Below are 27,115 nucleotides of genomic sequence, written 5' to 3' on the forward strand. Positions count from 1 at the left end.
CTACGAGGGGAAGAGGTTTTGTGCCCACAGGAAAGAGACAGGGAGAAAGTTTCATGCGGGCACTGGACCACATCTCTCCCAGGGCATTAGGAACAAGGGGGGATTGTGCAGCTGTACATGCAGGTAGGAGATGGGGCCTGGCTGGCTTGGGATTGGGAACTGCAGCCTTCTGCACATGCCGGCTGGAACCCTGAGAGCTGGGGTATAGGGGGACGGCCTTGTGGTTCAGGCAATCTCCTGGGATGCAGGAAATCCCAGCTGAGCTGCCAGCTCCACCACAGACATCCTGCATGACCTCAGGCAGTTCCTGCAGCTCCCTTCCTCAATTTCCCCCTCTGTCAAATGGGGATAACCAGCCTCCCTTTGTCTGTCTGCTCTGTAAGCTCTTTGCGCAGAGGCCATCTCTCCCTCTGTGTCTGGGCAGCGCCGTCCACAACCAGACCACGGCAGAGGTTTCTAGGTGCTACCATAATGGTCATAATAAGGAGGCCACAGTGAAATGTGCTGACTGGATATGGTACCTGCTGATGGGTCCCCAGGCAGGCTCCACCCCTACTTGGTCAGAGTCATGCTGCTTCTGATTTGCAGCTGCTACCTCTCCCTGCCCTAGTGCCCTGTCTTGTCCCCCTCCAGGCCTGGCTTCCTACCCAGCTCCTCTGTCCGGAAGGTCAAGTTCCTGTTTTCGGTGGGGTTGGTGAGGATGTCCATCACAATCCTCTCCACGCTGTGCAGGACAATGGTGGCCGAGACAGAGAGCTGCTCTGTGCTCAGGTTCGACCAGGAGGACGTCTGCTCCAGGATGGAGGCAAATCCCCCAGCGGCTTTCTACGGGAAGCCAAGCAAGAGAGAGAGAGCTCTTATTGGCTATGCTGCATTACCTCAGCAACTGTCAGCCAATCTCCTACAAGCTGCTGATGGCTCCGCCCCTTGTCGCGCCCAAGCTGGGGATCCACTGTTGGTTTGTGCTGCCTGCACAACATCCCCCCTCTCGTGGCTGGTCCATCGAGGTCTGAGCCAGCGACAGGACTCGGGGTTTGCTCTAAGGCCAACAGTCAGCTCTGAATGACTTCAGTGAGCCTTGCTCATGCTTCTAAAGCCGGGTGTCCCTCCCTGGTCCGGTTCTGCCAGGGGTCTAGGTGGCACCAAGTAGCTTTCCCTACAGCTGGGGTGGACAATGATTTTTGGTGGGGAGGCCACTCCAAGAGTTTGGTAAGTGGTCAAGGGCAACACTTGTCTAAGGAGAGAGTGCAGGGTCTGGGAGGGAGGTTGGCTGCAGAATTGGTCTGTGACCGTATAATCAAGTAAACGGTTAATCGATAAGCCTGGATTTATCATTAACGTTCACGTTAACACGCAACTTCCCGTCCTACTCCTGGGCAGCTGGCTGCCACCCCACGCTGCTACCTCTATATCAGCTCAAAAGCCAGTTTCTAGCACATTATTGCTCCCTGGGAGCTGGCTACTGCTGTGGGGGGGTGTAACCTTGTAACAGCTGAGCTTTCCAGGGGTTATTCCTAGTGCAGAAGGGAGCCTGGAGTAGGGGATTAGAGTGCAGGGGAGGGTATGGGTCTGAGAGGAACTTTGGGTAAAAGGGGGTTGTGACCCAGGGCAGGAGATTGGGGTGCAGGGTCCTGGAGGAGGTGGGGGTGCAGAAGGGGATTCTGGCCTGGGAGAGGGGTGTAAGACAGGCTGTAGGGTTTTGGAGGGATTTATGACCTGCAGGAGAAAGAGAACAGGGTGTTTAGGTGGTGATCTGGGGCAGGGAGGTGGATTTTGGGAGGGGTAAGATGCCAGATGCAAACTCTGGCCAGGAGGTGCTTACCTAGGTGGCTCCTGGCCAGCTGCCCAGTGGGGCCCTCAGGCAGGCCCTCTGCCTGCGGTAACCCCAGGCCGCTCACAGGGCCTGGCTGTTCCATGTGCTGCACATGGGGGAAGAGGGGACATTGCAAGCTGCCCCCACCCCCAGCCCAATCGCAGGCTGGATCCAAAGGTTTAGTGGGCCAGATCTTGCCCACCCCTGCTCTACAGCAAGGTGCTGGTGAACCAAGACCCGGCTCAGCTCCGTGGAGGCCTAGTGCCATGAGCCCTGCTGGAGCTGCAGCAACAGGCTCTGGAGGACGTTCCCCTCACCCCCACCCTAAAGAGCTAATGGACTATGCAACTAAGTAGGGGTATGTCTACACTACCCCCCTAGTTCGAACTAGGGGGGTAATGTATGCATACCGAACTTGCTAATGAAGCCCGGGATTTGAATTTCCCGGGCTTCATTAGCATAAAGCCGGCGCCGCCATTTTTAAAAGCCGGCTAGTGCGAACCCCGTGCCGCGCGGCTACTGCTTCCAGCCATCCTTAACCCCGATTCAGGGTCCACTTAATGTGGACATGCTAGTTCGAATTAGCAAAACGCTAATTCGAACTAGTTTTTTAGTCTGGATGTATTCGTTCGAATTAGCTTAGTTCGAATTAACTAATTCAAACTAAGTTAGTTCGAATTACCGCTGTAGTGTAGACATACCCTTACCTCCAGACAGACGGTTGAGATCTTCTCTTTGCAGGGCTCTCCCAAGGTCCTGAAGGTGGATTTCAGTAAAGTGCAGTAGGCAGCCTGTGCAGGGTGGCAGGAGGGAGCCAGAGCAGACGGGAGAAGCACAAAGCACAACACAAATTCAGTACTACAGCTGGAAGGCTGGGTTTGTGATTAAGGCCTTGGGCTAGGACCCAGCAGCTGGGGATTCAAACTGCAGCATAGTCACTAAGCTGCTTTATTTTGCAAGGCTTCCATTCCCCATCTGTACAGTGGGGTGACCAATCCTGTCTTCCTCATTCAGGGTATGTCTACACTACCACCCTAGTTCGAACTAGGGTGGTAATGTAGGCAACCGGAGTTACAAATGAAGCCCGGGATTTGAATTTCCTGGACTTCATTTGCATAAAGCCGGGCGCCGCCATTTTTAAATGTCCGCTAGTGCGGACTTCGTGCCGCGCGGCTACACGCGGCACGGACTAGGTAGTTCGGACTAGGTGTCCGCACTAGCGGACATTTAAAAATAGCGGCGCCCGGCTTTATGCAAATGAAGCCCGGGAAATTCAAATCCCGGGCTTCATTTGCAACTCCGGTTGCCTACATTACCACCCTAGTTCGAACTAGGGTGGTAGTGTAGACATACCCTCAGAGTGTAAGTCTGAGGCGCATGGACTGCCTCTTAGGGTGCGTCTAGACTACAGGGTTTTGTTGACAAAAGTGGACTTTTGTCGACAAAACTATACCTGCGTGTACACTGCCGCTGAGTTCTGTCGACATAACGTTGACAGAACTCAGCAGTTTTGTCAACGGCTGTAAACCTCATTCTACGAGGAATAATGCCTTTTGTCAACAAAGTTCTGTCTACAGAAGGCGTCTGTCTACACTGTCCTTTGCATCTAACACTGTCATGTCAACAAAGCAGCTTGCTTCGTCGACAGAACTGGATGTAGTCTAGACGCTCTCTGTCAACAGAAGCTTTGTCAACAGTATCTGTCGACAAAACTTCAGTTGACAAAAGCCTGTAGTCTAGACATACCCTCTCTGTGTGGCTATGCAGCACCTGATACGGGGACCCTGATCTTGGGTCTCTGCAGCAGTTGCTTGAAGGCAGAATATTAGTGCAAAAAACTGTGGGTGGTAGGAAGTAACAAGGAGGATGGAGGGTTGGGGGGGGGGGGCAGAGGTTCTGCTGGTGGCACCGTGGGGCTCAGGGGTAGGGAGGAGCTATGGCTTTCTACACTGGAATTTTCCACCCACTCAAGATTTGACACTTCTTGCCACTCTGGGCATGTCTACACTACAGAGTTTTGTCAGAAAAATGGCCGTTTTTCCGACAAAACCTGAGTTACGTCCACACTGCAATCGTGTTATTCCGGAAGTAAATCCAAAGAACGGAGGGGTTTTTCCAAAATTGGTAAACCTCTTTCCACGAGGAAGAAGCCTTTTTCCAAAAGAGCTCTTTGAGAAAAAGACGTGTGTGGCAAGGGAAGAGGGAGTTCTTTCAAAAGAAGAGGAAAAAGGAAAAAGCACAAGTGCCCTGGTGGCCGCTCCATCCATAGTAATCACAGATTACACGTGAGAAAGCGTCCACTCAGTGTAGACGCTAGCTGTCAAAAAAGCAGATCGCCTTTTCGATGCACTTTTGCTGTATGGACACTCTTTCAGAAGAAGTTTTTTTGGAAGATCTTTTCCAGAAAAGCTTCTTCCGAAAGAAGCCTGCAGAATCTCTGCCCCCCCCCCCCCCCCCCCCGCTTCCGTGACCTGCAAGTTTCTGCTGGTTTGCTGGCAGGAAGGGCAGCCATTCGCCCCAGGGATGAAAATCCCCTGTGCCAAAAATGCTACCTGCATGTGGCTTCGCTGTTGGGGACAGGGTGACAGGCAACACTGACCCGGGCTCAGATTCTCCAAAACAACTCAGTTTTGACTGCCCTAAAGTGAGGTCCTTAAAGAAATTACTTGACCGGGAAGTGGCAAGCGCCCCTCCCTGGTGCCCCAAAAATCACTGAGTGGCTTCAGCCGGGGTTCCCTGAGCTGCCTTTGCCATGAGCATCCTGAGAACAGCGGGGCCTGGTGATGTTGCCAGGATACCTACATCCTCTGGGGATGAGCCGTGAGCTGTGTCCAGACTCTGGTTCTGGGATTTCCTCACCAGATCGTTCTCTTCCAAGAAATGGGCCCGGCACTTTGAAGTGACCTCTAGGAGGAAATGAAATGAACAAAAAAACCCTCAATCAAATGTGCAGACTGGTAAATACGGTGGCCTGGGAAATTAACATCTCCCTGGGCTTTCCCATCCAGGGATGCAAAGGGGTTAAAAAGCTGCATGTACAAGCAGTGACTTCCAGGCCTACGGGTTACCAGCCAAGTAAACCTGACTGTTTGCATATCCCCGATCCGGGTGACAGTGAAGCAGCTATTTCCTCTTGGGAGTCACAGCGAGGCGCCTTATCCAGGAGTCAGTTTACCCTTTCTCAAGGACAGTTGGAGAGAGTATGGAGCCACCTTCCCCACCCATCAAAAAACACCCTCTAATAATGGAGTAGTCCAGTGACAATTTAGACAGTAACAAAAGTAGATAGGATCACGATCTTTCCAGCTCAACTGATGAAGTGAATTTTACCCACAAAAGCTCATGATGCTGTCTGTTTGTGTCAGTCTCTAAGGTGCCACAGGACTACTCAATGTTTTTAAAGTTACAGACTAAAACCGCTACCCCTGTGAGAACTCTTATAACCAATAGCCCAGGGGGTTGCACACTCACCTGAGATAGGGCAATAGAGGGTCAAATCCCTTCTCTGTGGGTCTCCCAAATTCTCAGGAAAGAGCTCTAACCACTAGGCTACATCATGGCTGGTCTCTCTCCAGCTCTGCGGTTGGGTAACACAGTCATTGTAACCAGGAGGCAGGAACCTGGGTCTCCTACGTGAGTGTCTTGCCCTGGCAGATTGCTGGGCTCCTGCAGCGCGGCATGTGACCTACATTACCCCAACCGGGGGCCCTGTCAGCACTGCAGCTACAGCTGCGATTCCCCGCCTAGGCAGACACCTGCTCGCTGGCTCTGTCTGGGCTACAAAGCAGAAAGGCCACCATGAGGCTCAGGCTGCTGCCCTAGGGCACTGGCCCATCAGCTACCTTGCCTCTGTGAATGCTCCACCCTGCTAGGGTGTGTCTGTCTGCTTAAGCTGGGACTCCCACCTCCTATGCCAATATTCTGTGTCAAATACATACAGTAACACACCCACGCACCTTCCTAGGGCTGGACCTAGGGATCTGGTCCACGCACAAAGGTCTGATGGCACCTCTCAGTAACAGACATGGAGGGTATGTCTACACTACCCCGCTAGTTCGAACTAGCGGGGTAATGTAGGCATACCGCACTTGCAAATGAAGCCCGGGAGTTGAATTTCCCGGGCTTCATTTGCATAAGCGGGGAGCCGCCATTTTTAAAACCCCGCTGGTTCGAACCCCGTGCAGCGCGGCTACACGGGGCTCGAACTAGGTAGTTTGGACTAGGATTCCTACTCCGAACTACCGGTACACCTCGTTCCAGGAATCCTAGTCCGAACTACCTAGTTCGAGCCCCGTGTAGCCGCGCTGCACGGGGTTCGAACCAGTGGGGTTTTAAAAATGGCGGCTCCCCGCTTATGCAAATGAAGCCCGGGAAATGGATGGGGAAGAATCCAGGCTGGCCATGTGTGACACTAGGACACCAGTGTTCTACTGACCTGGGCCCCATACACTGACCCAAACCCATTGGGTCCAGTGGGAATTCTTCCATCAGCCCCAGGAGCCTTTTGCATCTTTGTTCTTGGGGTGACCTGCTCAGCAGGCATTAGCCTTTCATACCCAGACCACCCTTTTTAACTTCTGACAGTGTCATCATCTATTTTTAAAAGGACCCTACACCAAAATCAGTACCTTAGTAAGATATAAAGTCCTTTCTTATGCCTAAAATATATGGAAACTTATGTTTTAAAGTTGTTATGGAGATTACACACAATAAATTGGGGTTCTCTTTTTCTAAAAACAACAAGAATTGTTATGAACACATTAAAACTCTGTGAGGGATTATTTTCAATGTCTTTATTTCAGTCAGCGGAATATGTAGTAATGAGGGACGATTCCTCTATGAAGGTTTAAGAAAACATTAAAAATATAAAATCACCTTAGAAATAGTGATTAAGAAAATGTAAAACCATGAGATCTCTACCTTGTGTAATTAATGCTGTATTCAGCAGGAAGGCTGACTTGCCCTTACCCCAAAGTTTTTGCATATAAATCTCTGATACACTTTGGGTTTAACCAAAAACCTGTGTTTGACATTTGTTATTCCCAAGTTTAGTGCTGTCACACAGGTACAGTCTGCATGCCCAGTCTTCAACCTCTGGCTTGCAGTGGAAATCACTCTCTTTTCTTTAGAAAAAATGCAGAAGGGTGCGGAGTTTTGTTTTCAAATATGATTTGCTTCATTTGGGCTCAGGGATTTGGCTGGAAGGAGGCGAGCAGAGAGTGGGAGGGAAGAGAAGAGGGAGACAGTGGGGAGTGGGTGAGGACTGGGCAGAGCAGGGGCGGATTATGAGCAGAGCCACAGACAGAAGAGGTGGGCTGGGGAGCTCACGATCTGAGACAACAGCTTCACCCACCACCCATGCTGGGGTTCCATCCCCAGCATGAGGAGGGGAGTGAGGCCTAGTAGTGAAAGCAGGGGACTGGGGAGTCAGAACTCCTGAGTTCTGTCCCCAGCCCTACAACAGACTCCCATGTGACCTTTGCCAAGTCATTTCCTTTCTAGAAGGGAAGGGTACTCACCAGGTGCAGTAACTAGTTCTTCAAGATGGTTGTCCCCGTGGGTGCTCCACCTTAGGTGCACCAACGCTGCTGTGCCCATGGGTGGCAGACTTCTGATAGCAGTGCCCTCTGGTTGGCTGTGCACACAGAGCACTGGCACGCAACAGAATGTTTATCCTGCATGCTCAGCTGACCACCTCCTCAGTTCCTTCTCTGCAGATAAATCCAAAGTCGAGGGGAGGAAGGTTGGAGGTGGAGCACCCATGGAAACAACCATCTCGAAGAACCACAGTTACTGCACCTGGTGAGTAACCTTCCTTTCTTCTTCGAGGAGTGTCCCCATGGGTGCTTGGTGGAAGGTGCTTCAGCATTGTTGACCCGGGCACTATGAGTACAGTTTGGCCAAAGCGTATGTCCATGTTCACAAATGATTGTATTGCATAATGCTATGTGAATGTGTGAACAGAACCCCACGTGGCAGTTTTACAGATGTTCTCAGTTGGGATTCCACTGAGGAAGGCTGTTGTCGTTGCCATGGCTCTCATGGAGTGAGCTCTTATGGTTGTTGGGGGCTCTCTGTTGAATATGTTGTAGGCCAGGCATATGCAGTCTGAGATCCATTTAGATAGTCTTTGTTTGGATAGGGGTAACATACAGTTGTGTGGATGAAACATACAGTTGTGAGGTTTTCGAAAGGGGGAAGATAGAAAGTGATTGGTCTATGGACGTCTAAGGTATGTAATGCCCTTTTTCTGTTGTCTTAATGGGGTTTAGGAAAGAAAACAGGTAGGTATATTGGTTTGTTACAGTGGAAGGAGCTAATTACTTTCGGAAGGAATTTAGGGTGAGTACAAAGTACCACTTTGTCCTTATGGAAGACTGTATTTGAACTTACTGATAGTCCCACTTTGTGCAGTTCTAGCAGGTAAGTAAGTATTTCTGCCACTCCTGATCTTGCTGGAGTGCAGTTGCATTTGAGGCACCACATCTTGAATCTGTGCCATTTCTGATAGAATCTGTTTTCCTTGTTGCAGGTCTACAGCACTTGACTAGAATTCACTGCACTGCTTTGGGATAGTCGACCTCTGAAGGCATCAGCCAATCACCATCCATGCATGGAGGTGGAGAGAGTGTATGTTCAACTGGTGGCTCTGGTCGTTTTGCTGCGTCAACAGAGATCGGACTGGCAGGAAGGTGTATGGTGGACAAACACTCATCCGCAGCAGGTACAAGTACCAGATCTGCCTGGGCCACTTGTGGGCTATCAGTATGACCCTTGCTTTGTCTTCTCTGATTTTCAGGATAGAGCACGGAATCAGCAGAAACAGTGGGAATGCATACAGTAGAGGTGCTTCCCACTTTATGCTGAATGCATCTCCCAGGGATTGGTGTCCTATGCCTGCTCTCAAGCAATAGCATGAGCACTTTTTGGTTTTGGTCCTGGCAAATAGGCCTATCGAGGGAAAACTCCATATGTGGAAAAGGTGTTTTATCATTTTAGGGTCAATTTCCCATTCGTGGCTGAGGGAGAAATCCCTGATGAGACTGTTTGCTATGTTGTTATGCTTGCCAGGGAGAGAGGAGACTATGAGAGTTATGTTCCTGGGGATACACCACTCCCAGAGATTTACAGCTTCCTGGCATAACTTGTAGGATCACACACCCCCTGTCGATTGATGTAGTACATCGTTGTGGTGTTGTCTGTTAACACTTGGACTGTTTTGTTCTGTATTGTAGTCTGGAAGTGGGCACAGGCGTTGCGGACTGCTCTGAGTTCTAGCACGTTTATGTGGTTGTCAGTCTTGTCTCTGTGCCATTGAATCTGCACTACTTTTTTGTTCAGGTGAGCTCCCCATCCTATTAACTGTCTGTTGTAATTGTAATAGTTGCCGGTGGACGCTGGAAGGGAACCCCCCTGCAGACATTCTGATGTACTGTCCACCAAGTTAGTGTGGATTTTATGTTGTTCAGCATAACTAAGCGCCTGTTTATGTGATGTACATGAGGTCTGTACAACATTCTCAGCCAGGCCTGTATCAGTCTCGTGTGCAGCCATGCATACGGTACCACGAACATGACGGCTGCCATGTGCCCCAGTAGTTGTAGACATTGTTTTGCCATTATGTATGGACTTGTTTGTGCTAACGACACTAGAACCGTGATAACTGTGAATCTATGTTGGGGTAGCAACTCTACCACTTTCGTTCAGTCCAGGTGTGGGTTGGTCTATAGACCTATAAAGTCTATGGTCTGGGTTGGTGTAAGGATACACTTCTCCAAATTGATCTGTAGGCCCAGAGTGTCAAATAGTGCCCGGTGGTGGCCACTGCCTGCTGTGTGTCTTGCGCTGTGGTCCCCCTTATTAGGCAATCGTCTAGGTATGATAAAATGATCACACCCAGTCTTCTTAGGTGTGCCACTGCAATGGCCAGGACCTTTGAGAAAACTCTTGGTGCTGTTGAAAGTCCGAATGGGAGCACTTTGTATTGAAAGTGCCTGTCTCCTACAGTGACTCTCAGGAATTGTCTGTATGATGGGTACATTGTGATGTGAAAGTATGCATCTCAGAGGTCGAGGGTGGACAGTCAATCCCCTTTTCCCAAGGCTGGAATGATTGTAGCTAGGTTTGTCATTTTGAACCACTGGTAGCGAATGAATTGATTTAGTTTTCAGACATCTAATATTGGTCTCCACTCTCCTGACTTCTTGGTGGTCAGGAAGTAGAGGGAGTAGAACCCCTTCCCCTTGTGGTTTTGTGGGACCTCTTCTATAGCCTCCAGTGTTATGCTTCCTGTGTGAGCACAAGTTCCTGAGAGGGGTCCCTGAAGAGGGACGGGGAGGGGAGTTGGTGATGCAGTATGGAAGTAAATGGGATGCAGTAACCAGTTTTGTTGTTTCTCCAACACCCATTTGTCTGTGGTGATGGTCTGCCACACTGGATAGAATGCAGCTAGTCTGCTGCCAAATGATGTATAATGTTCGTATTGCTGCCCTGGAAAATTCAGGGCTGTCCAACCCAGAACTAAACATTCAAAATGCTTGACAGGATGTTGAAGGGTGCTGCGCAGTTGCCTGGTTGGAGGCCTGCCTGTGTCTGCTCTGTCTGGGCCTTCGCCTATTGTCGTAATGTCTCAGTTGCTGATTATATGGGGCTAGTCTATAGCACTATGGGAATGGTCTTCCCTGTTTCTTTTTGTTTTAAGGTATTTGTATACCCAGTGTCCTCAGAGTGGCTCTGGAGTCCTTAAGTGTATGGAAGGAAGCGTTAGTGGACATGGCGAACATCTTAGTTCCCTCGAACGGCAGATCTTCGACTGTGGATTGAATCTCCTTTGGGAAGCCTGACAGTTGAAGCCATGACGCCCGCCTCCAGGGCTGGACTAAGGGGTGGGCTAGCCGGGCAGTTGGCCAGGGTGCCAACCTATGGGGGGCACTGATGGCAGCTGTAAGGGGCGCGCATCCCCCGCAATCCCCACGGGGCCCTGCACAGCCAGGCACGGTCCACCCCGGGCTGCGCACCAGCAGTGGTGGCCAGGCCGGGCCGGGCAGCGCATGCGCCGTGAGCCCCGGGGGTGGCCCCGTACATGCGCCGTGCGCCCGGGGGCAGCGCCGCATTCCCGGGTCTGGGGCGCCAAAATGGCTCGGGCCAGCCCTGCCCACTTCATAACAACTGCGGACACTAAGGACCTTGATGTCTGCCGAATCCAGTGCTACCTGTAGGGCTGTTCTGGTGATTAATGTCCCTTCCTTCATGTTTGCACAGTATTGTTCCTTTTTGTTGTCAGGAATCTCTTTATTAAAGGTTGACAAGTAATCAAATACATGGTGTGTGTACTTAGCAAGGAGCACCACGTAATTTGCAATCCTGATCTGAAGGCTCGCAGACGAGTAGGCCTTTCTGCCCAATACACCAGATGCTTCCATTCTTTGTCATGTGGGCCTGTGTGGTTCATCTGCTGTTTGCCCCTTTGATTAGCAGCCTCTATCACCAACGAATAAGAATTCTGCTTTCTTTGGAGCTACAAAGTATTTTCAACCAGACATTTACCGGTCGGTGTAATTGATGCTGGAGTCTGCCACAGAGCCTTGGCTGGGTCCATCAGTGCTTTGTTCATAGGGATGGCCAGCTTGTTCTGCGACGAGGTGTGCAGGATGTTTGTAAGTTTGTGCTGGGTCTCGGGCATAGCTGTAAGTGGAATGTCAAGAGCAACTGCAACCCTCCTAAAGAGCTCTTGGAAGGACCTGAAATCATCCCCTGTGATGTTTGGTGGGGGCATGATTGTGTCCTCGGTTGTTGAAGATGTAAGATGCTCATTTGGTATTGAGTCTAATGCTCTTTCCGCACCTGTGACATCCATTTCTCCTTCTTCCCCTGACGAGGTAGATTGTTCAGGGGAGTTCTCAGGGGATTCTTGTGTCTGGCACCCCTTAGGTATCTGGGATTGTAGTAGTCTGTAGGCTGCCTACGGGTCCCAGTAAGGCCAATTGGCTGCCATGGGTGGCAGGAGTCATTGTGTTTGTTGCCACTGTTGACCTTGTCATGGCTTAGGGGACGACGTTTTTGGGAGACTCTTGTATAAAAAGCCTTCTTCGTCCTCCTCCTTGCTCAGTAGTGAGCGCATTGAAGGTGAAGATGGTGAGAAGCCATGCCTGGAGGAATTTAGGGTGCCCCCGGGGGCACGTAATGGTGTTCCCGACACCAACTCCGCTGCCAACTCCACTGTGGCGGTAAACTAAGGCAGGTATGGTGAGGAGAGCATCAAGTTGCTCTGTGTTCTAAATGGAGCCAGTGCTGGCATAGGTATTGTGGCCAGTGCCTATGGCTCTTGTGTTTTCTCACGCTATTATGTGGTACCGGCCCTTTAAGTGCTTGTACTGCTGAACCGGGAGCTGGCACTGAGAATACTCTCTCTGGTGCCATTGTCAGCACTTCTGCTGGTGGCGCCATTCCTATCTTTGTCAGCACCCTCTTCGGTGATTTGAGCAGTGCTGTGGGTATGGCAGCTATTGCTGCTGTTGTTACCACCTTCAGCATGGCCATTAGTGGCGGGTCTGTCGGTGCCAGCTTGGAGCATTTTTTCTTGTATTCCATGGGTGTCTTGGGAGGAGAGGGGGAAGGTCACACCTTCTCCTTCGGGTCCTGGCTTTTCTGAGTGCCAGTCCCCTTCCCCATCTGCTTATCCGTCACCTTGGTATTCGTAGGCACAGGGGCAGACTTCCTGTGCTTCGTTGGTAGTGAGTCTGATGCCACCAAAAGTGGGACCTCTTTCTGGGCATGGTCCCTGGGGCTTGGGATATAGTCTAGCCCTCTATCCGGGGCACCCCAGGGGATCTAGTTGTGTGGGGAGCCTTCTCAGTTGTGGATCTGGAGTCTGACTCCATTTGCATCATTTTTATCTACAGCTGTCTGGATCTTCGGGTCCTGTTCATCAATTTCAGACAGTGCTTGAACTGCTGCATGTTATGACCCTGACCTAGGCAGCGGACACAGCACGAGTGTCTGTCAGCAATGGATACAGATAGCCTGAAGGATTCAGACTTTTTGAATCCTGAGGCACCAGGCATGTCCTGATAAATTTCTTCTTTCAGGCGGTCTCTTGTGAAGCACTGCTTATGAGTCGGCTTGGAAAACCGCGGCTTCTGTAAAGTGCAGGGGAGATTCTCATTCTTCCCCTTTCTTCTTTTCTAGTCTTTTTTTTTTTTTTAAGAAAAGGTGGAGAAGGCTAATCTAATTTACAATTCAACTTAACCTAACTACAAACATCTAACAGGAGTTTAAAGGCTGAAGTGAACGAAGGCGACTGTGACAGAAGCCGGCGGCAATCAGAGAAGAAACAAGGAGGTGGTTGGCTGTCTATGTGGGATAACCATTCTAAATGTTATGTGCCAGTGCTGCGCACGCACAGCCAACCAGAGGGCACTGCAATTAGACGTCTACCGGCCATGAGTGCAATGGCACTGGTGCTCCTAAGGTGGAGCATCCACAGGGACACGCCTTGAAGAAGTAGTTTCCCCACATGAGCAGGGAGACAATCTAGTTGTCTCTCCCAGGTCCATGGCAAAGTGGGGGTGTCCGTGGACACAGGGGCCATGCGGTTCAGTGAGCAGAGGGGTGGAGGAAGCGAGCTGCTTGGCAACAGATCCTCTAACTAGTCGGGCTGGGTGGGAAGGACCCTCATGAAATCGCTGCAGCCACGGCACCTGGAGCTCAGGCAAAAGTAGGAAGAGGTGGGGTGGGGTGGGGCAGGGAGAGCTGCTCTTGCATGGGAGCCACTGGAGATCCAGCATTAGCCTCTCATATCTAGAGCTTCCCCGCACCCCATGTCAGACACTTACCTGTGCACCTGAAAGGGGAGCCAACCTGGCTGGGCGCGAGGTAGCCTGCCCGGCAAGTGCAGGTGTAACTGCCCGGTGTGTTGGTGCAGATGGAGTTGGGGCCACAGGGCGATGGGTCTCGGGAACATTCATCAATATCTAGGTGAGAGAATATAGGTTGACACCAGTGTTCTACTGCCCCAGACAACTCACACTGACCCAAACCCCACTGGATCCAGTGGGAATCTTTCCTTCAGCCCCAGGAACCTTCTGCATTGGTCACTCTACCCCGTACCTGAACTGGCTCTCACCATTGCACTGGACTGCTGGGTCTGTGATGTGCTGTTCCCCAAAACAGGATGCAAAGCCGGGATTGCAGGGGCAGAGACTTCATAGGCATACCACTGAATGCAGATGGGCCCAGCTCTGCACAATAGAGCCTTGTCTTATGGGAGGACGGGGAGAGAGAAGGTAGCACCAGCAGCTGGCATCAGAGGGGGGCACCATGCCAGGAATATGGCTCCCAGCAGGTTTGCAATATACTGCCCACCCCCAAAAGGGAGCAGTGCTAGTGGCCTGGGAAGTGGATGACAGGACACCTGGGATTTAGAGGTGAAAACAGGGGACTGGGAAGACAGGACTCCTGGGTTCTGACCCCAACTCTGCCACAGACTCCCCATGTGACCTTTGCCAAGTCCCTTCCCTTCCAGAGGCCTCAGTTTCCCCAGATATGCAGGGAGACAATCCCGTTTTCCAGATCTGATTTTCTATTATTGTAGGGCTATACCCTGGGGGCGGAGCCCCACCAGCTGCCCCTGCAACCAATGGGAGTGGAGGCTGTTCAACTGTCACTCAGCACACCTTAGGTACTGTCTTCATTCACACAGCACCACAGTGGTCTGCAGCGCTGCCTTACCCCAGCCTGGGGCCCTGTCAGCACTGCAGCTACAGCTGCAATCCCCCCACAACCCTCCGTGTAGACACACATTCACCAGCTCTGACTGGACTACAAAGCAGCATGGCCACCATACAGCTCAGCTTCTCCCCAACGCACACCTGGGATCTGAGACAGAGCAGCCCAAGGGCCCAGGACCCTAGCCAATCCACTGTCTGGCCCCTGTGAATGCTCTGTCCTACTGGGGAGGGGGGTGTCTGTTTGAGCTGGGATTCATACCTCCCACCTGCCCTGCAGATGTCCCCCTATCACATCACACAGTAACACACCCACGTGACCTCATAGGGCTGGACATAGGAGCCTGGTCCACGCACAGAGGTTTTTGGTCTGAACAGCCTCCCAGTAACAAACTCAGCCCATTAGCTCAGGTAGCAGGGACAGTGTGACAGAGGGCTTGGTGTCTTGGATCATTTTCAGGGGCCAGGGAAGAGCTGAATGAATCCCGGATGCTTTCAGAACAGAGACCAAACCAAGTTAAAATTAGCCAGGGGGAAATTGTCCCTGGGCAACCCAAGGTGGATTTTTCAGGGCTTTTCTCACTGAAACAAACACACCAAACAGTTCATCTGGGATCGAACCTTTCATCCAATGTCGTGGGTGAAAGGTCGCGGCTGGTTTGCATTGGGGTCATTGGCCTTTTTCCATCAAATGCAAACTTAGCTAAATTTCCCAAAAAACCTCATTTTGAAACAAAAAGCCAAAATGGTTCATTTAAACCATGTCACAACCGTCACAACGTCAGGCCCGAAGTTCCCAGGTTCAATTCCTGCACACTGGATATTACATATAAGGACAGGGCCACTGTGCCGACTGCTGGCCACGGGGTTCAGAGTCTAATGACGCTGGTCCAGTGCATGCGCTGACTCTACATCAGAGAATGAAGCTCCACCAGAGGATCTGAGGGTATGTCTACACTACAGCGCTAATTCGAACTAACTTAGTTCGAATTAGTTAATTCGAACTAAGCTAATTCGAACTAACGCATCTAGAACTAAAAACTAGTTCGAATTAGCGTTTTGCTAATTCGAACTAGCATGTCCACATTAAGTGGACCCTGAACCGGGATTAAGGATGGCCGGAAGCAGTGCCAGCAGGGCATCAGATTAGGACTTAGAGCGTGGAGATGCTGTGTCAGGCTAGCCGAGGGCTGCGCTTAAAGGGTCCCGACCCCCACCCTGGACAGACAGTTCTCAGGGTGCCCTGCTTGCAAAGCAGTCCTGGCTTGGATTTCCCGGAGTACCCACACTGGGCACATCACACCACTCGGCCATCAGCCCGGCTGCACTTGCCGCAGGCTGCCATCTGGGGAGAGGGGGCAATTGGGGGGCTGCAGGAGAGCTTCCACCCCCAGAAGCCCACAGAGCCAGCCCAGTCCTCCCCATCGGGGGCTCGTGCCCCATTCCTCCCTCACCTCCTTCCACTTACCCTTCCCTAGCCCCTTTTCTTGATGTACAAAATAAAGGACAATTGTGTTAAAAAATGGAATCTGTCTTTATTGAACAAAACTGGGGGAGACTGGGAAAAGGAGGTGGGAGAGGGGAAGAGAGAGAGTGGGAGAGGGGAGGGCAACTAAAATGATCAGGGGCTGGGAACAGGTCCCATATGAAGAGAGGCTAAAGAGACTAGGACTTTCAGCTTAGGAAAGAGGCGACGGAGGGGGGACAGGATAGAGGTCTCTAAAAGCAGGAGTTGGGAGGAGAGGGTGCATACAGAAAAGTTCTTCATTAGTTCCCATAAAGAAGGACTAGAGGACACCAAAGGAAAGGAATGGGTAGCAGGCTTCAAACTAGTAACAGAAAGTTCTTCTTCACAAAGCAAAGAGTCAACCTGTGGAACTCCTTGCTGCAGGAGGCTGTGAAGGCTAGAACTACAACAGAGTTTAAAGGGAAGTGAGATCAAGTAATGGAGGCTGGGTCCATGGAGTGGTATTAGCCAGGGGGTAGGAGTGGTGTCCCTGCCCAAGGTTTGTGGAAGGCTGGAGAGGGATGGCACGAGACAAATGGCTTGGTCACTGTCTTCGGTCCATCCCCTCCAGGGTTCCTAGGGTTGGCTGCTGTCGGCAGACAGGCTACTGGGCTAGATGGACCTTTGGTCTGACCCAGGACGGCCATTGTAAGCTCAGGGCTCAGGGTCGGGGGTCTCAGTGGACCTCCTTGATTTTAATGCACACCTGCTCCTGGGTGGCCAGGCTGGCAGCTATCCTGCCCTAGCTGGCCACTTTCCTGTGCCTAGTGCGGAGATCGTGGACGAGGTCCACGATGTCCGCACTAGCCCAGGCGGGTGCCCGCCTCTTGCGGTCCCGGGCAAGCTCCCGGGAGCCGCCAGCCTGGTCCCAGGAAGAGGAGGAGGGCTGGGGGGCATCGGGTGGGTGGCTCAATCTGTGCCAGGTGCAGGGTCTGCTGGCTGGGTGCTGGCAGGCTTACACCTGGCACGGGCACCATAGCCAGCCCATCCCTCTTTAAGGGGTCCAGGGCCGGGAGGGGGGCATACGAGTTTCCCTGGTGGTGCCCAGAGTGGCCACCAGGGAAACCTGGGGAGGGCTAGCCTCCCACTAGTTCGAATTAAAGGTCTACACAGCCCTTAATTCGAACTAGTAAGTTCGAACTAGGCTTAATCCTCGTTGAATGAGGATTACCTAGTTCGAACTAAGCGCTCCGTTAGTTTGAATTAAATTCGAACTAATGGAGTGCTAGTGTAGCGCCTATGAAAGTTAGTTCGAACTAACGGACGTTAGTTCGAACTAACTTTGTAGTGTAGACATACCCTGAGTCTCCCTGGCCAAAGGGACTTTAGGGTTTTGTCAGCAGAGGGCGGCAGGAAGAGAGCTACATGGTAGCTGTTCCTGCAGGGAGGGAAGGAGCCCCCAGTACCGTCCCCATGAAATCTCTGTAGCTGTCGGGGCTTTGGAGAGACAGAATCCCGGGTGGGCCGGCAGGGCCGCTCCATACCTAGCTCTCCATTGTGGGGTGACCTGGTCAGCAGGCTTTAGCCTTTCATACCCGGAGCCCCACACACATCCCCCGTACCAGACACTTACCTGTGCAGCTGAAGGGGGCACTGGACTTTCTGGGTGGGAGGTAGCCTGCCTGGCACGTGCAGGTGTATCTGCCCAGCGTGTTTCTGCAAATGGAGTTGGGGCCGCAGGGCGATGGATTGTGGGAACATTCATCAATATCTAGGTGACAGAATCCAGGATGGCCATTTGTGACCCTAGCGCACCAGTGTCCTACTGCCCCAGGTTCTACTCACTGACCCAAACCCCACTGGATCCAGTGGGAATCTTCCCATCAGCCCCAGGGGCCTTTTGCATCCGTCACTCTGCTCCTGCATGAACTGGCTCTCACCATTGCGCTGCACTGCTGAGTCAGTGAAGCTCTGCTCCCCGGAACTGGATGCAAAGCCGGGCTTGCAGGGGCAGCAGTGGCCCCCTGGGATGTGGGTGCAGGTAGCATCCTCAAATCACATGGCTGAATTCAGATGGGCCCAGCTCTGTACAACAGAGCCTTCTCTTGGTGAGAGGATGGTGGGGAGGGAGAAGGCAGGCCCAGCAGCTGGCATCAGAGGGGGCACCATGCCAGGAATATGGTTCCCTTCAAGTTTCCCCCCTAGAGGGAGCAGTGTTAGTGGCCCGGTAAGTGACAGCCTGGGTTCCCTTCTCAGTTCTCAATGAGAATTGGGAGCTGGAGCAGAAAGGAGACAGGAGAGGGGGAGTCTGGACTCCTGGGTTCAATTGCTGGCGGTGGGCTAGGAAAATGGAGCATTGGTCCCAGCAGGATGGTACGCAAAAAGGACTGTTGGGTTCATGGGCAGCAGATGTAAGGGGCAAGGGAAGGTATTTCCTTTTCTGGGTCTTAGTGCTCACCCACTCCCTTCTTCCTACTCCTATTCTCACTCTTCCTGCAGGTTCCCACTGCTGTCTGGGGCCTGCAGACTCTTCCATCTAGTAACTTAAAAAGGAAAAACACTTCCAGCTCACCATACCGCTTAGCAGAATATTTATCTTTATATATATTAAAGAAAGTTTTTCTGGGGGATGACAGAGTTCTGCCGGCCTTCCCCCTCTCTCTCGCTCTTACCTCTCCCCTCTCTCAGCTCGAGCTCAATCTTGCTGGTGCCCCTCCACACAAGGAATTGCTGTTTTAAACAAAGCTAAGACGGTAGCCCTGGGCTCTGCAGGTAGGGCTGGGGCAGTGAGTAGCGCAAGCGGGACCATACCACAGTCCCACACTGCTGCTTTCTCCATATTAGCAGGCTGTAATATCCTGGAGCGCAGCATGCACACGGCACTACCTGCACCTCACTGTGCCCAGTGGCAGATGACCATTCCATGGGGCCCAGGGCAGCACAATTTCACGGGGCCCCCCTTTGCCATGGCAGATGCGTGGGGCTTCTCGAAGCGCGGGGCCCCGGGGCAGTCGCCCCGCTCGCCCTGCCCTATATCGCCCAACTGTGCCCTACACAGGGCGGGAAAGCACCCCTACGCCGGGATTAGACCCAGGCTTAGTGTATACTCTTCCTGGGAGAGAGGGGGTGAGTGGTTGCGGGGAGAGAAAGGGCCCGGGCTGGTGGGGAAAAGGGGGGGAGGAGGAGCATGAAGGAACCCTGGCTTACAAGGCAAAAGGAGGGAGAAGGATTAAGGGCTGGCAGGGGGATTGGGGAGTCAGGACTCCTGAGTTGTGTCCCCAGCTCTGCCACAGACTCCCCATGTGACCTTTACCAAATTTTTTCCCTTCTAGAGGGCTCAGTTTCCCCACATGAGCAGGAATACAATCTAGTTGTCTCTCCCCAGATCCATGGGAAGATGGGGGTGTCCATGCACACAGGGGCTGTGGGGTTTAGTGAGCAGAGGATGGGAGGAAGTGAGCTGCGTGGCAGTGGATCCTTTAACTAGTCAGGCTGGGTGGGAAGGACCCTCATGAAATCGCTGCAGGCATAGCACCTAGTGTTCAGGTGAAAGTAGGAAGAGGTGCGGGGGGGCAGGCAGAGCTGCTCTTGCATGGGAACCACAAGAGAACCAGCAATAGCCTCTTACACCCAGAGATTCCCTGTACCCCACGTCAGACACTTACCTTTGCAGCTGAAGGGGGCGCCAGACAGGCTAGGAGGGAAGTAGCCTTCTCGGCACGTGCAGGTGTAACTGCCCGGTGTGTTGGTGCAGATGGAGTTGGGGCCACAGGGCGATGGGTCTTGGGAACATTCGTCAATATCTAGATAAGGAAGAATCCAGGTTAGCCACGTGTGACACTAGGACACCAGTGTTCTACTGCCACGGGCCCCTCACACTGACCCACACCCATTGGATCCAGTGGGAATCTTTCCTTCAGCCCCAGGGGCCTTTTGCCTCAGTCACTCTCCCCTGTGCCTGAACTGATGTGCTGCTCCCCAGAACTGGATGCAAAGCCGAGCTTGCAGAGGCAGCAGTGGCCCCCTTGGGTGTTTGTGCAGGTGGCATCCTCAAGGCACAACACGTAATACAGACGGGCCCAGCTCTGCACAACCTCTCTTGACAAGGGGATGGGGAGAGAGAAGGTAGCACCAGCATCTGGTTTCAGAGGAGCACCGTGTCAGGAATATGACTCCCAGCAGGTTTGCAATATGCTGCCCCCTCTCAGAGGCAACAGTGCTAGTGGCCTGGGAAGTGGATTCCAGGACACCTGGGATCTAGAGATGAAAGCAGGGGACTGTGAAGTCAGGATTCCTGGGTTCTGTCCCAAGCTCTGCCACAAACTCCACACGTAACCTTTGCCGTGTCCTTTCCTTTCCAGAAGCCTCAGTTACCCAGATGTGCAGGGAGAAAATCCTGTTTTCCAGATCTGATTTTCTATTACTGTAGGGCCACACCCTGAGGGGTGAAGCCCCGCCAGCTCCCCCTGCAACCAATGGGAGTGGAGTTTCTTCCACTGTCACTCAGCACCTCGCAGGAGTGGCCTGAGGCCAGCTGCGGCAGCTGGTGCCTTAGGCAGAAGGTGCAATTTGCGCCCCCACTTGCATGGCCGTCAATGGCTGTGATGTAATCACGGGGCGCCCCGGTGCCCTGTGACGTCATCATCAGGCGCCCAGGCCTGCTGCGCGCTAAGCAACAGCCTAGTTTGCCTAGGTCCACGGGCCGCCCCTGGGTGCTGGTGTTCATTCATAGAGCACCACAGATATCTGCGGCACTGCCTTACCCCAGCCTAGGGCCTTGTCGGCACTGCAGCTACAGCTGCAATTCCCAGCCTGGGCAGACACATGCTCACCGGCTCTGTCTGGGCTACATAGCAGCGCAGCCACTGTGCAACTCAGGCTGCTGCCCCAGCACACACCTGGGATCTGGGACAGGCAGTTCTATGATACTGGCCCATCCGCTCCCTTGCTCCACCAAGGGAGTGTCTGCTTGAGCTGGGCTTCGCACCTTTCTGCTGCCCTGCAGACATCCCCCCTGTCACAGCCACACAGGAACACATCCACACGCCTTCCTAGGGCTGGACTGAGGGGCCTGGTCCAGGCATAGAGGTTTTTGGTCTCATGGTGCCTCTCAGTAACAGATTCAGCCCGTTAGCTCAGGCAGCAGGGACAGTGGGACACAGGGTTTGGCGTCTTGGATCATCAACACTTCAGTGGCCAGGGAAAAGCAGAGCAAATCCTGAATGTTTTCAGTGCAGGGGCCAAACCAGGCTAAAAATAACCAGGAGGAAATTGTCCCTGAGCATCCCAAGTTGGATTTTGTGGGGCTTTTCTCACTGAAACAAACACCCCAAATGGTTCATCTGGAATTGACTCTTCCACCCGAAGTGAGTTTCGGTTTCCCATTTCTTTTCAGTTGTGGTTGGTTGGTTTAAATTTCAAATTTCAGTTGTGGTTGGTTGGGTGGTTGGTTTAAATTTCCCAAAGAAACCTCATTTTGAAGCAAAAAGCCAAAACCATGCATTTAAACCATGTCACAACCATCACAATGCCAGGCCCGAAGGCCCCAGGTTCGACTCCCACCCACAGAGTATTACATATAAGTATAGGGATGCTGTGCCGACCACCAGCCATGGAGTTCAGTGTCTAATGACACCAGTCCAGTGTCTGTTCTGGCTCTAATGCAGGGAATGAGGCTCCACCGGAGAATTTGAGTCTCCTTGGCCAAAGGGAAGGTGGGGTTCAACGAGAAAAGTGCCGGAGGAAGAGAGCTGCAAGGCAGCTGTTCCTGTAGCTCTTCCTCTGGGGTGGGAAGGAGCCCCCACTACCATCCCCCTCAAATCTCTGCAGCTGTCAGAGCTTTGGAGAGTTAGAATCCAGGGTGGGCCGGCAGAGCCGCTCAGAACCTAGCTGTCGACTGCGGGTGACCTGGTCAGCAGGCATTAGCTTCTCTCACACAGCGTCTCACAAACAGATGCTTACCTGTGCAGCTAAAGGGAGAGTCAAGTTGGCTGGGTGGGAGGTAGCCTGGTTGGCATGTGCAGGTGTAACTGCCTGGCATGTTGATGCAGATGGAGTTGGGGCCACAGGGCGATGGCTCCTGGGAACATTCGTCAATATCTGGGGGAGCAGAATCCAAACTGACCATGTGTGACCCTAGGACACCAGTGTTCTACTGCCTCAGGCCCCTCACACTGACCCAAACCCCATTGGATCCAGTAGGAATCTTTCCATCAGCCCCAGAGACCATTGGCATTGGTCACTCTGCTCCATGCCTGAACTGGCTCTCACCATGGCACTACTCTGCTAAGTCAGTGATGCGCTGCTCCCCAGGGCTTGCGGGTTCATGCCACAGTGGCCTCATGGGATGTTGGTGCAAGTGGCGTCCTCAGGGCACTCTACTGAATTCAGATGAGCCCAGCAGTGCACAAGAGGGGCTTAGCTTGGTGGGAGGATGGGGGCAGGGGAGAAGGCAGGGCCAGCAGCTGGCATCAGAGAGGACACCGTGCCAGGAATATGGTTCCCAGAAGGTTTGCAGTGTGCTGCCCATCCCCAAGAGGCAGCAGGGCTAGTGGCCTGGAAAGTGGGAACCAGGATGCCTGGGTTCCCTTCTCAGCGCTGAGAGGAGAGGGGGGGATGGGAGCTGGCATAGGAAGGAGCCAGGGGTTGAGGGAAGAGGGAATCTGGACACCTGGGTTCTATTGCTGGCGGTGGGATAGGAAGGTTGTGCCCTGGTCCTAGCAGGATGGTACACAGGCAGGACTGCTGCATACTATCCTGCACTTCAGGAGATGAGTGAGGTCTAGTACTTAAAAAGAAAAGGGGGGGGGGCTTCTGGGTTCCACTCCTAGCTCTTGCACAGATTCTGTACGACTTTGGTCATGTCTTTTCCCCACCTGATGCCTCGGTTTCCCCTGCTGTGACATGGAGGCAATTTTCTCTCACCAGATCTCCTTGCTCATTATTGTAGGGCCACGTGCTTAGAGGCAGGGCACCAGCCCCTCTCCTGTAACCAATGGGAGTGGAGGCTGCTCAGCTGTTTCTCAACACCTCTCCACCATGGGTCTCCATCCACACTCCATCCCCATTGGTGTGCCTGCTGCACCCTGTTGCAGGGATTTCCCATGTCCATCACGAGCTTTAGTTCATTCCTTATGCTACCCCCACCCTCCCTCCATCCCTGTGCCAGCCCAGCCGGGTGTATCAGAGCAGGGCAAAGCCTTGGTCCCGGCTCGGCTGATGGCAAATCGCTGTTGTTTCTGAAGAGTCAATAGAGCAGCAGCACCAGGGCCCTGGCCCCAGTGACTCTGCGCCCTTCACGCTAGGGGAGGATCCAGACCCGTACAAGCCACCCCAGCGTGTGTTGTGCACGGGGCAATAAGCAGCAAAGGGCTTTGGTGCCCGGCCATGGGCATCCCTGAGAGCAAATGCTGCACTGTTTTCAGCAGGGAGCCAGACACAGAGCCGGGCCGAGGGGCTGGTGTGCGCTGGGAGTGCCTCCATGACTGTCTTGGGGCAGGAGAGACCCATCGGGACAACGCCTTCAGGCTTCCCACTGCCTCTCACCTGAGCAGTCCAGAGGGGCGATGCCGCGCTTCCCTGAGACTCTTCTGGAAGACCTGTAGCCAGAGACACACTCACAGACAAAACTTTTGTCAGTGTTACTGCAGGAGGCATTCGGGCCGCAGCGTGTAGGGTCCTGGGCACATTCATCGATATCTGGACAGGAGCAAACAGAACCAGAGTCATTCAGAGGCCCAGGAAGGTGCTTGTGTTACCCCCAGTGGGTGGGAATTACGGGTCCCTCTATGGGCCAATGTGCAGGAGGACACTGCCTGCAGCCTGCCTACGGACCCCCTATCTTCCCTTCTCCTCCACGTGTCTCTCCCGGATTGGTGCACCGGGCTGGAAAACTCACATCAACTGTTTATGGTCTTCCAGTCCTGGGGAGAGGGAAGAGCAGGTAAGTGTGGCGCTCTGGTGTCTCAGTATGTGAGAGGTGTCGGGGGGGGGGGGAGGCAGACAGGGGTCCATGAGGCCGCAGGTGGAATTTCAGGAGGCAATAGGCTGCTCCAGCCCTCTGAGATGAAGGAGGGTCACTCATGCAGCCCACTCAATATCCTTGGTCACCAGCCAAGACAGAGGCTGTTACATTTGAAGCCAACTAATAAATCCCATGGATCATGGGTTAGTCTATAAATATCATAAATGGAGCATTTACTATTCAGGTCTAAAAACATCTGTAATTTAGGAACACAGGGATGGCCAGACTGGGTAAGACCAGCAGCCCCCTAGCACAAAATCCTGCTTTTATCAGCAGCTGGCACTAGATGCTTTGGAAGATCATGTCAGATGTTCTTGCTACTTGTATCAAAGCCTAATCCTTCTTCAAATCATGATTAATTGGCAGCCTCTATGAGCTCCTGAGGCAGGGACTTCCACAAGCTAATGATGTTTCAGGCAAAAAAAAGTTTCCTTTTACTCATTTTAGGAGCTGGTTTGTGACTGGCTCTGACACAGGTGCAGAAGAAGAGGAAACGTACAGGGAAAGCCTCCCCCACCTTCTTTGAGGGTCAAACTTTTCTTCATATTCTTCCTGGTGTCTCAAAATTAGGTGCAAAGGAGGCGGGGTCACAGTATGCTCCTCCCCTCTGCATTTGCTAATGGTGCTGTCTGGACAATTGGAGGAGGGAAGGATGCAGCATTGACATGGAATTGAGTCCCCAACCCCATCCCACGCTGCCCAGCCCCAAGGCTGTGTGCAGACTGCACTGCAGTTTTTCCATTTTATTCGCTGTCTCCGGTCAGAAAATAACAGATTGACCTGCGGGTGAAGCAGAGTCAATAAATTTGCTTGGCCACATCTATCCCTTCCTTGATTTCTTCATTCCTGCATCCCCCTTTTCAGTCAGCAATGTCCTCGATACAGACCAAGTGGAAGACCCCTCCCCGGGACACTGATGCCAGCAACAGAACAGTTGCCCCATTACACGGCTCCCCTCCCCCAGCTGGGCTCAGGAACTCACACTCACCCTGGCACGTCACACTTTTATCAGTGAAATACCGCTCCCCAGTGCTAGACACAGACCCACGTTTGCAGGCACAGCGATAGCCCCCAGAGATGACTTCGCAGATTGCATAACTAGGACAGACGGTCGACTTTTCACACGCTTTGTCTGGGAAATCAAGGAGGAAGGATTTGATTAAAATAAAATAATTAATTTCCCTTTGCACCTTCACCCCCTTGCACATCTTCAATGGGCTTCACACTCGCTCTTTGGCCCTACCCGCCTGCCCCAAGCGAGGACCTGGCAGAATAGGTGCTTGGGGAGGTCGGATCAAGGCAGCTGGACCCTCAGCTGGAGGCATCAGGTGAGAAAGCCAGAAAAGCTCTGCAGGCCCCTCCCCTGCAGTATGAAATGAAAAGTCTGCGGGGAGGGTAGGAACTGAGGATGGGTGCTGCAGGTGGTGATCCTGTGAACTGAATCTCCTGAAGAGAGGGGCTGTTATGCCCATGTTCCATGCCTGGGGCATAACACACATGGGGGCAGAGAACACTTGGATTCCTAACTTCGGAGTGCTTGACTTGCAATCTTTAGCACAGGGTTCCCCAAAGTATGGGATGCGCTCCAACGGGGGCATGGAATAATGTTGGGTATGAATGGACCTGGCACATCCCTCATGGGTACACCTTGTGTGATCTGGGCCTAACAATGGCTTGTTGCACCTGTTCAGTTAGAAATGCAGAAGGAACCTCATTGATTATAGAATTAAAAGACAACTCTGTTTAGCCCCCCTTGGAGCAAGTGGCTTTCTGGCAAGTGGGAAAGTCGCAGGGAAAGGACAGGAGGAAATGGGATGCAAAGTTCTTTGCCTGTTCAAAGCCCCTTCCAGCTACAGGACATACGGGGGATGGGTGGGGGGGGTTCAGATCTGGAGATTTTGCCCAGGTTTCCAGGCATCAACTTACCAGCACTGGAGAAATGAGTCTCCTTGAAGCAGATGAACCAGCAAAATCCTGAAAGAGCAGAAGCAAACAAGGATAGAATCATAGAATACTACAACAGGAAGGGACCTTGAGACATCATCAAGTCCAATTCCCTGCCCTCACGGCAGGACCAAACACCATCTAGATCATCCCTGATAGATGTCTGCTCTTAAAAATCTCCAGTGATGGAGATTCCATAGCCTCCCTAGGCAATTTATTCCAGTGTTTAACCACCCTGACAGTTAGGATGTTCCTGTGGCACTGGGCTTTATTGCATTTACTCTTCAGAGGCTGTGTGGACTAGTGGGCAGTGTTAGGCAAGGCCCCGGGAGATGGGGGGTTTATTCCTGGCTATGCTGGTGGAGTGCAGCCAAATCACAGCCCCCCCCAGTCTGTGTCCCCTGGGGCTGGCTTCTCCAATCTGATTAGATGCTCTCCAGAGCAGACTCTGTGTCCACGCAGCTGGGTTCAGAGACCATGGTAGCTTTTGTTGAGCAAGGGGCCCTGTGTGTCACCTCTGGGCTGAGTAGCAGCAGCAGAGCCAGGAATGTCAGGGCAGCATGCCCATATAATCAGTTAGTGTTTAAACAGTTAACTAATTAAATGGGATTTACATCCTTAATCTGAAGGGGCAAGACAATGCCAGATAAACCTTCTAGTCTGTATATTAGAGATTTGTGCACCTATCTGTCTGTGACTCTGTTTAATCATTAACTTCCCCTAACCGGTAAGAGCTAGGACCACTGAATTTGATAAGCAGCATCCTCTTGTCTTAACTTAAAACAAGGTCAGTGTTTGATTGAGCCAGGACAACCTCAAGTGCCTGGAATGAGACTGTTTTCCATAACATGGAAAGGAAGGAGCAGAGTAAGGAGGGGCATTATACTGAGAATGGCCAGTGGAGGAAGCGAACACGGGGGAGAGCAATATGCAGGGTGACCACTGCAGGCAGCCGCACCACCAAGCCTGAAACCTCCTGAAACCATTTCCCAGCCTGAAACCTCCAGCACCCTCGATTCCCAAAGGGAAACCGCCTTGTGGGCTGGGCTGCATGTACAGAGCATCCGGCCCACACTGGGCCCGGCATGGCCCTTTGATCCCACCCACTTTGGCCCCTTTCTTTGGAACTCAGATGGCACTGTTAGCCGCTGTAGCTGTGAGTG

The 27,115-nt window shown here is 52.5% G+C and overlaps 1 protein-coding gene across 1 annotated transcript in view; it reads right to left on the reverse strand.

The window, feature by feature from the left end:
* The window catches only part of LOC102463292 (uncharacterized), a 176,121-nt gene that overhangs the window by 138,030 nt on the left and 10,976 nt on the right, over nt 1-27,115 (reverse strand). The window contains exons 6-12 of the mRNA XM_075902263.1: nt 25,935-25,982; nt 24,997-25,140; nt 23,531-23,683; nt 21,947-22,084; nt 19,651-19,788; nt 17,619-17,756; nt 13,648-13,785 (exon numbers count right to left, since the gene is read on the reverse strand). Of these exons, the coding sequence (XP_075758378.1) occupies nt 13,648-13,785; nt 17,619-17,756; nt 19,651-19,788; nt 21,947-22,084; nt 23,531-23,683; nt 24,997-25,140; nt 25,935-25,982 (897 nt within the window). The remainder of the gene's footprint in view (nt 1-13,647; nt 13,786-17,618; nt 17,757-19,650; nt 19,789-21,946; nt 22,085-23,530; nt 23,684-24,996; nt 25,141-25,934; nt 25,983-27,115) is intronic.

The sequence above is a fragment of the Pelodiscus sinensis genome, chromosome 19, assembly GCF_049634645.1.
Source record: "Pelodiscus sinensis isolate JC-2024 chromosome 19, ASM4963464v1, whole genome shotgun sequence".
Lineage (NCBI taxonomy): Eukaryota > Metazoa > Chordata > Testudines > Trionychidae > Pelodiscus > Pelodiscus sinensis.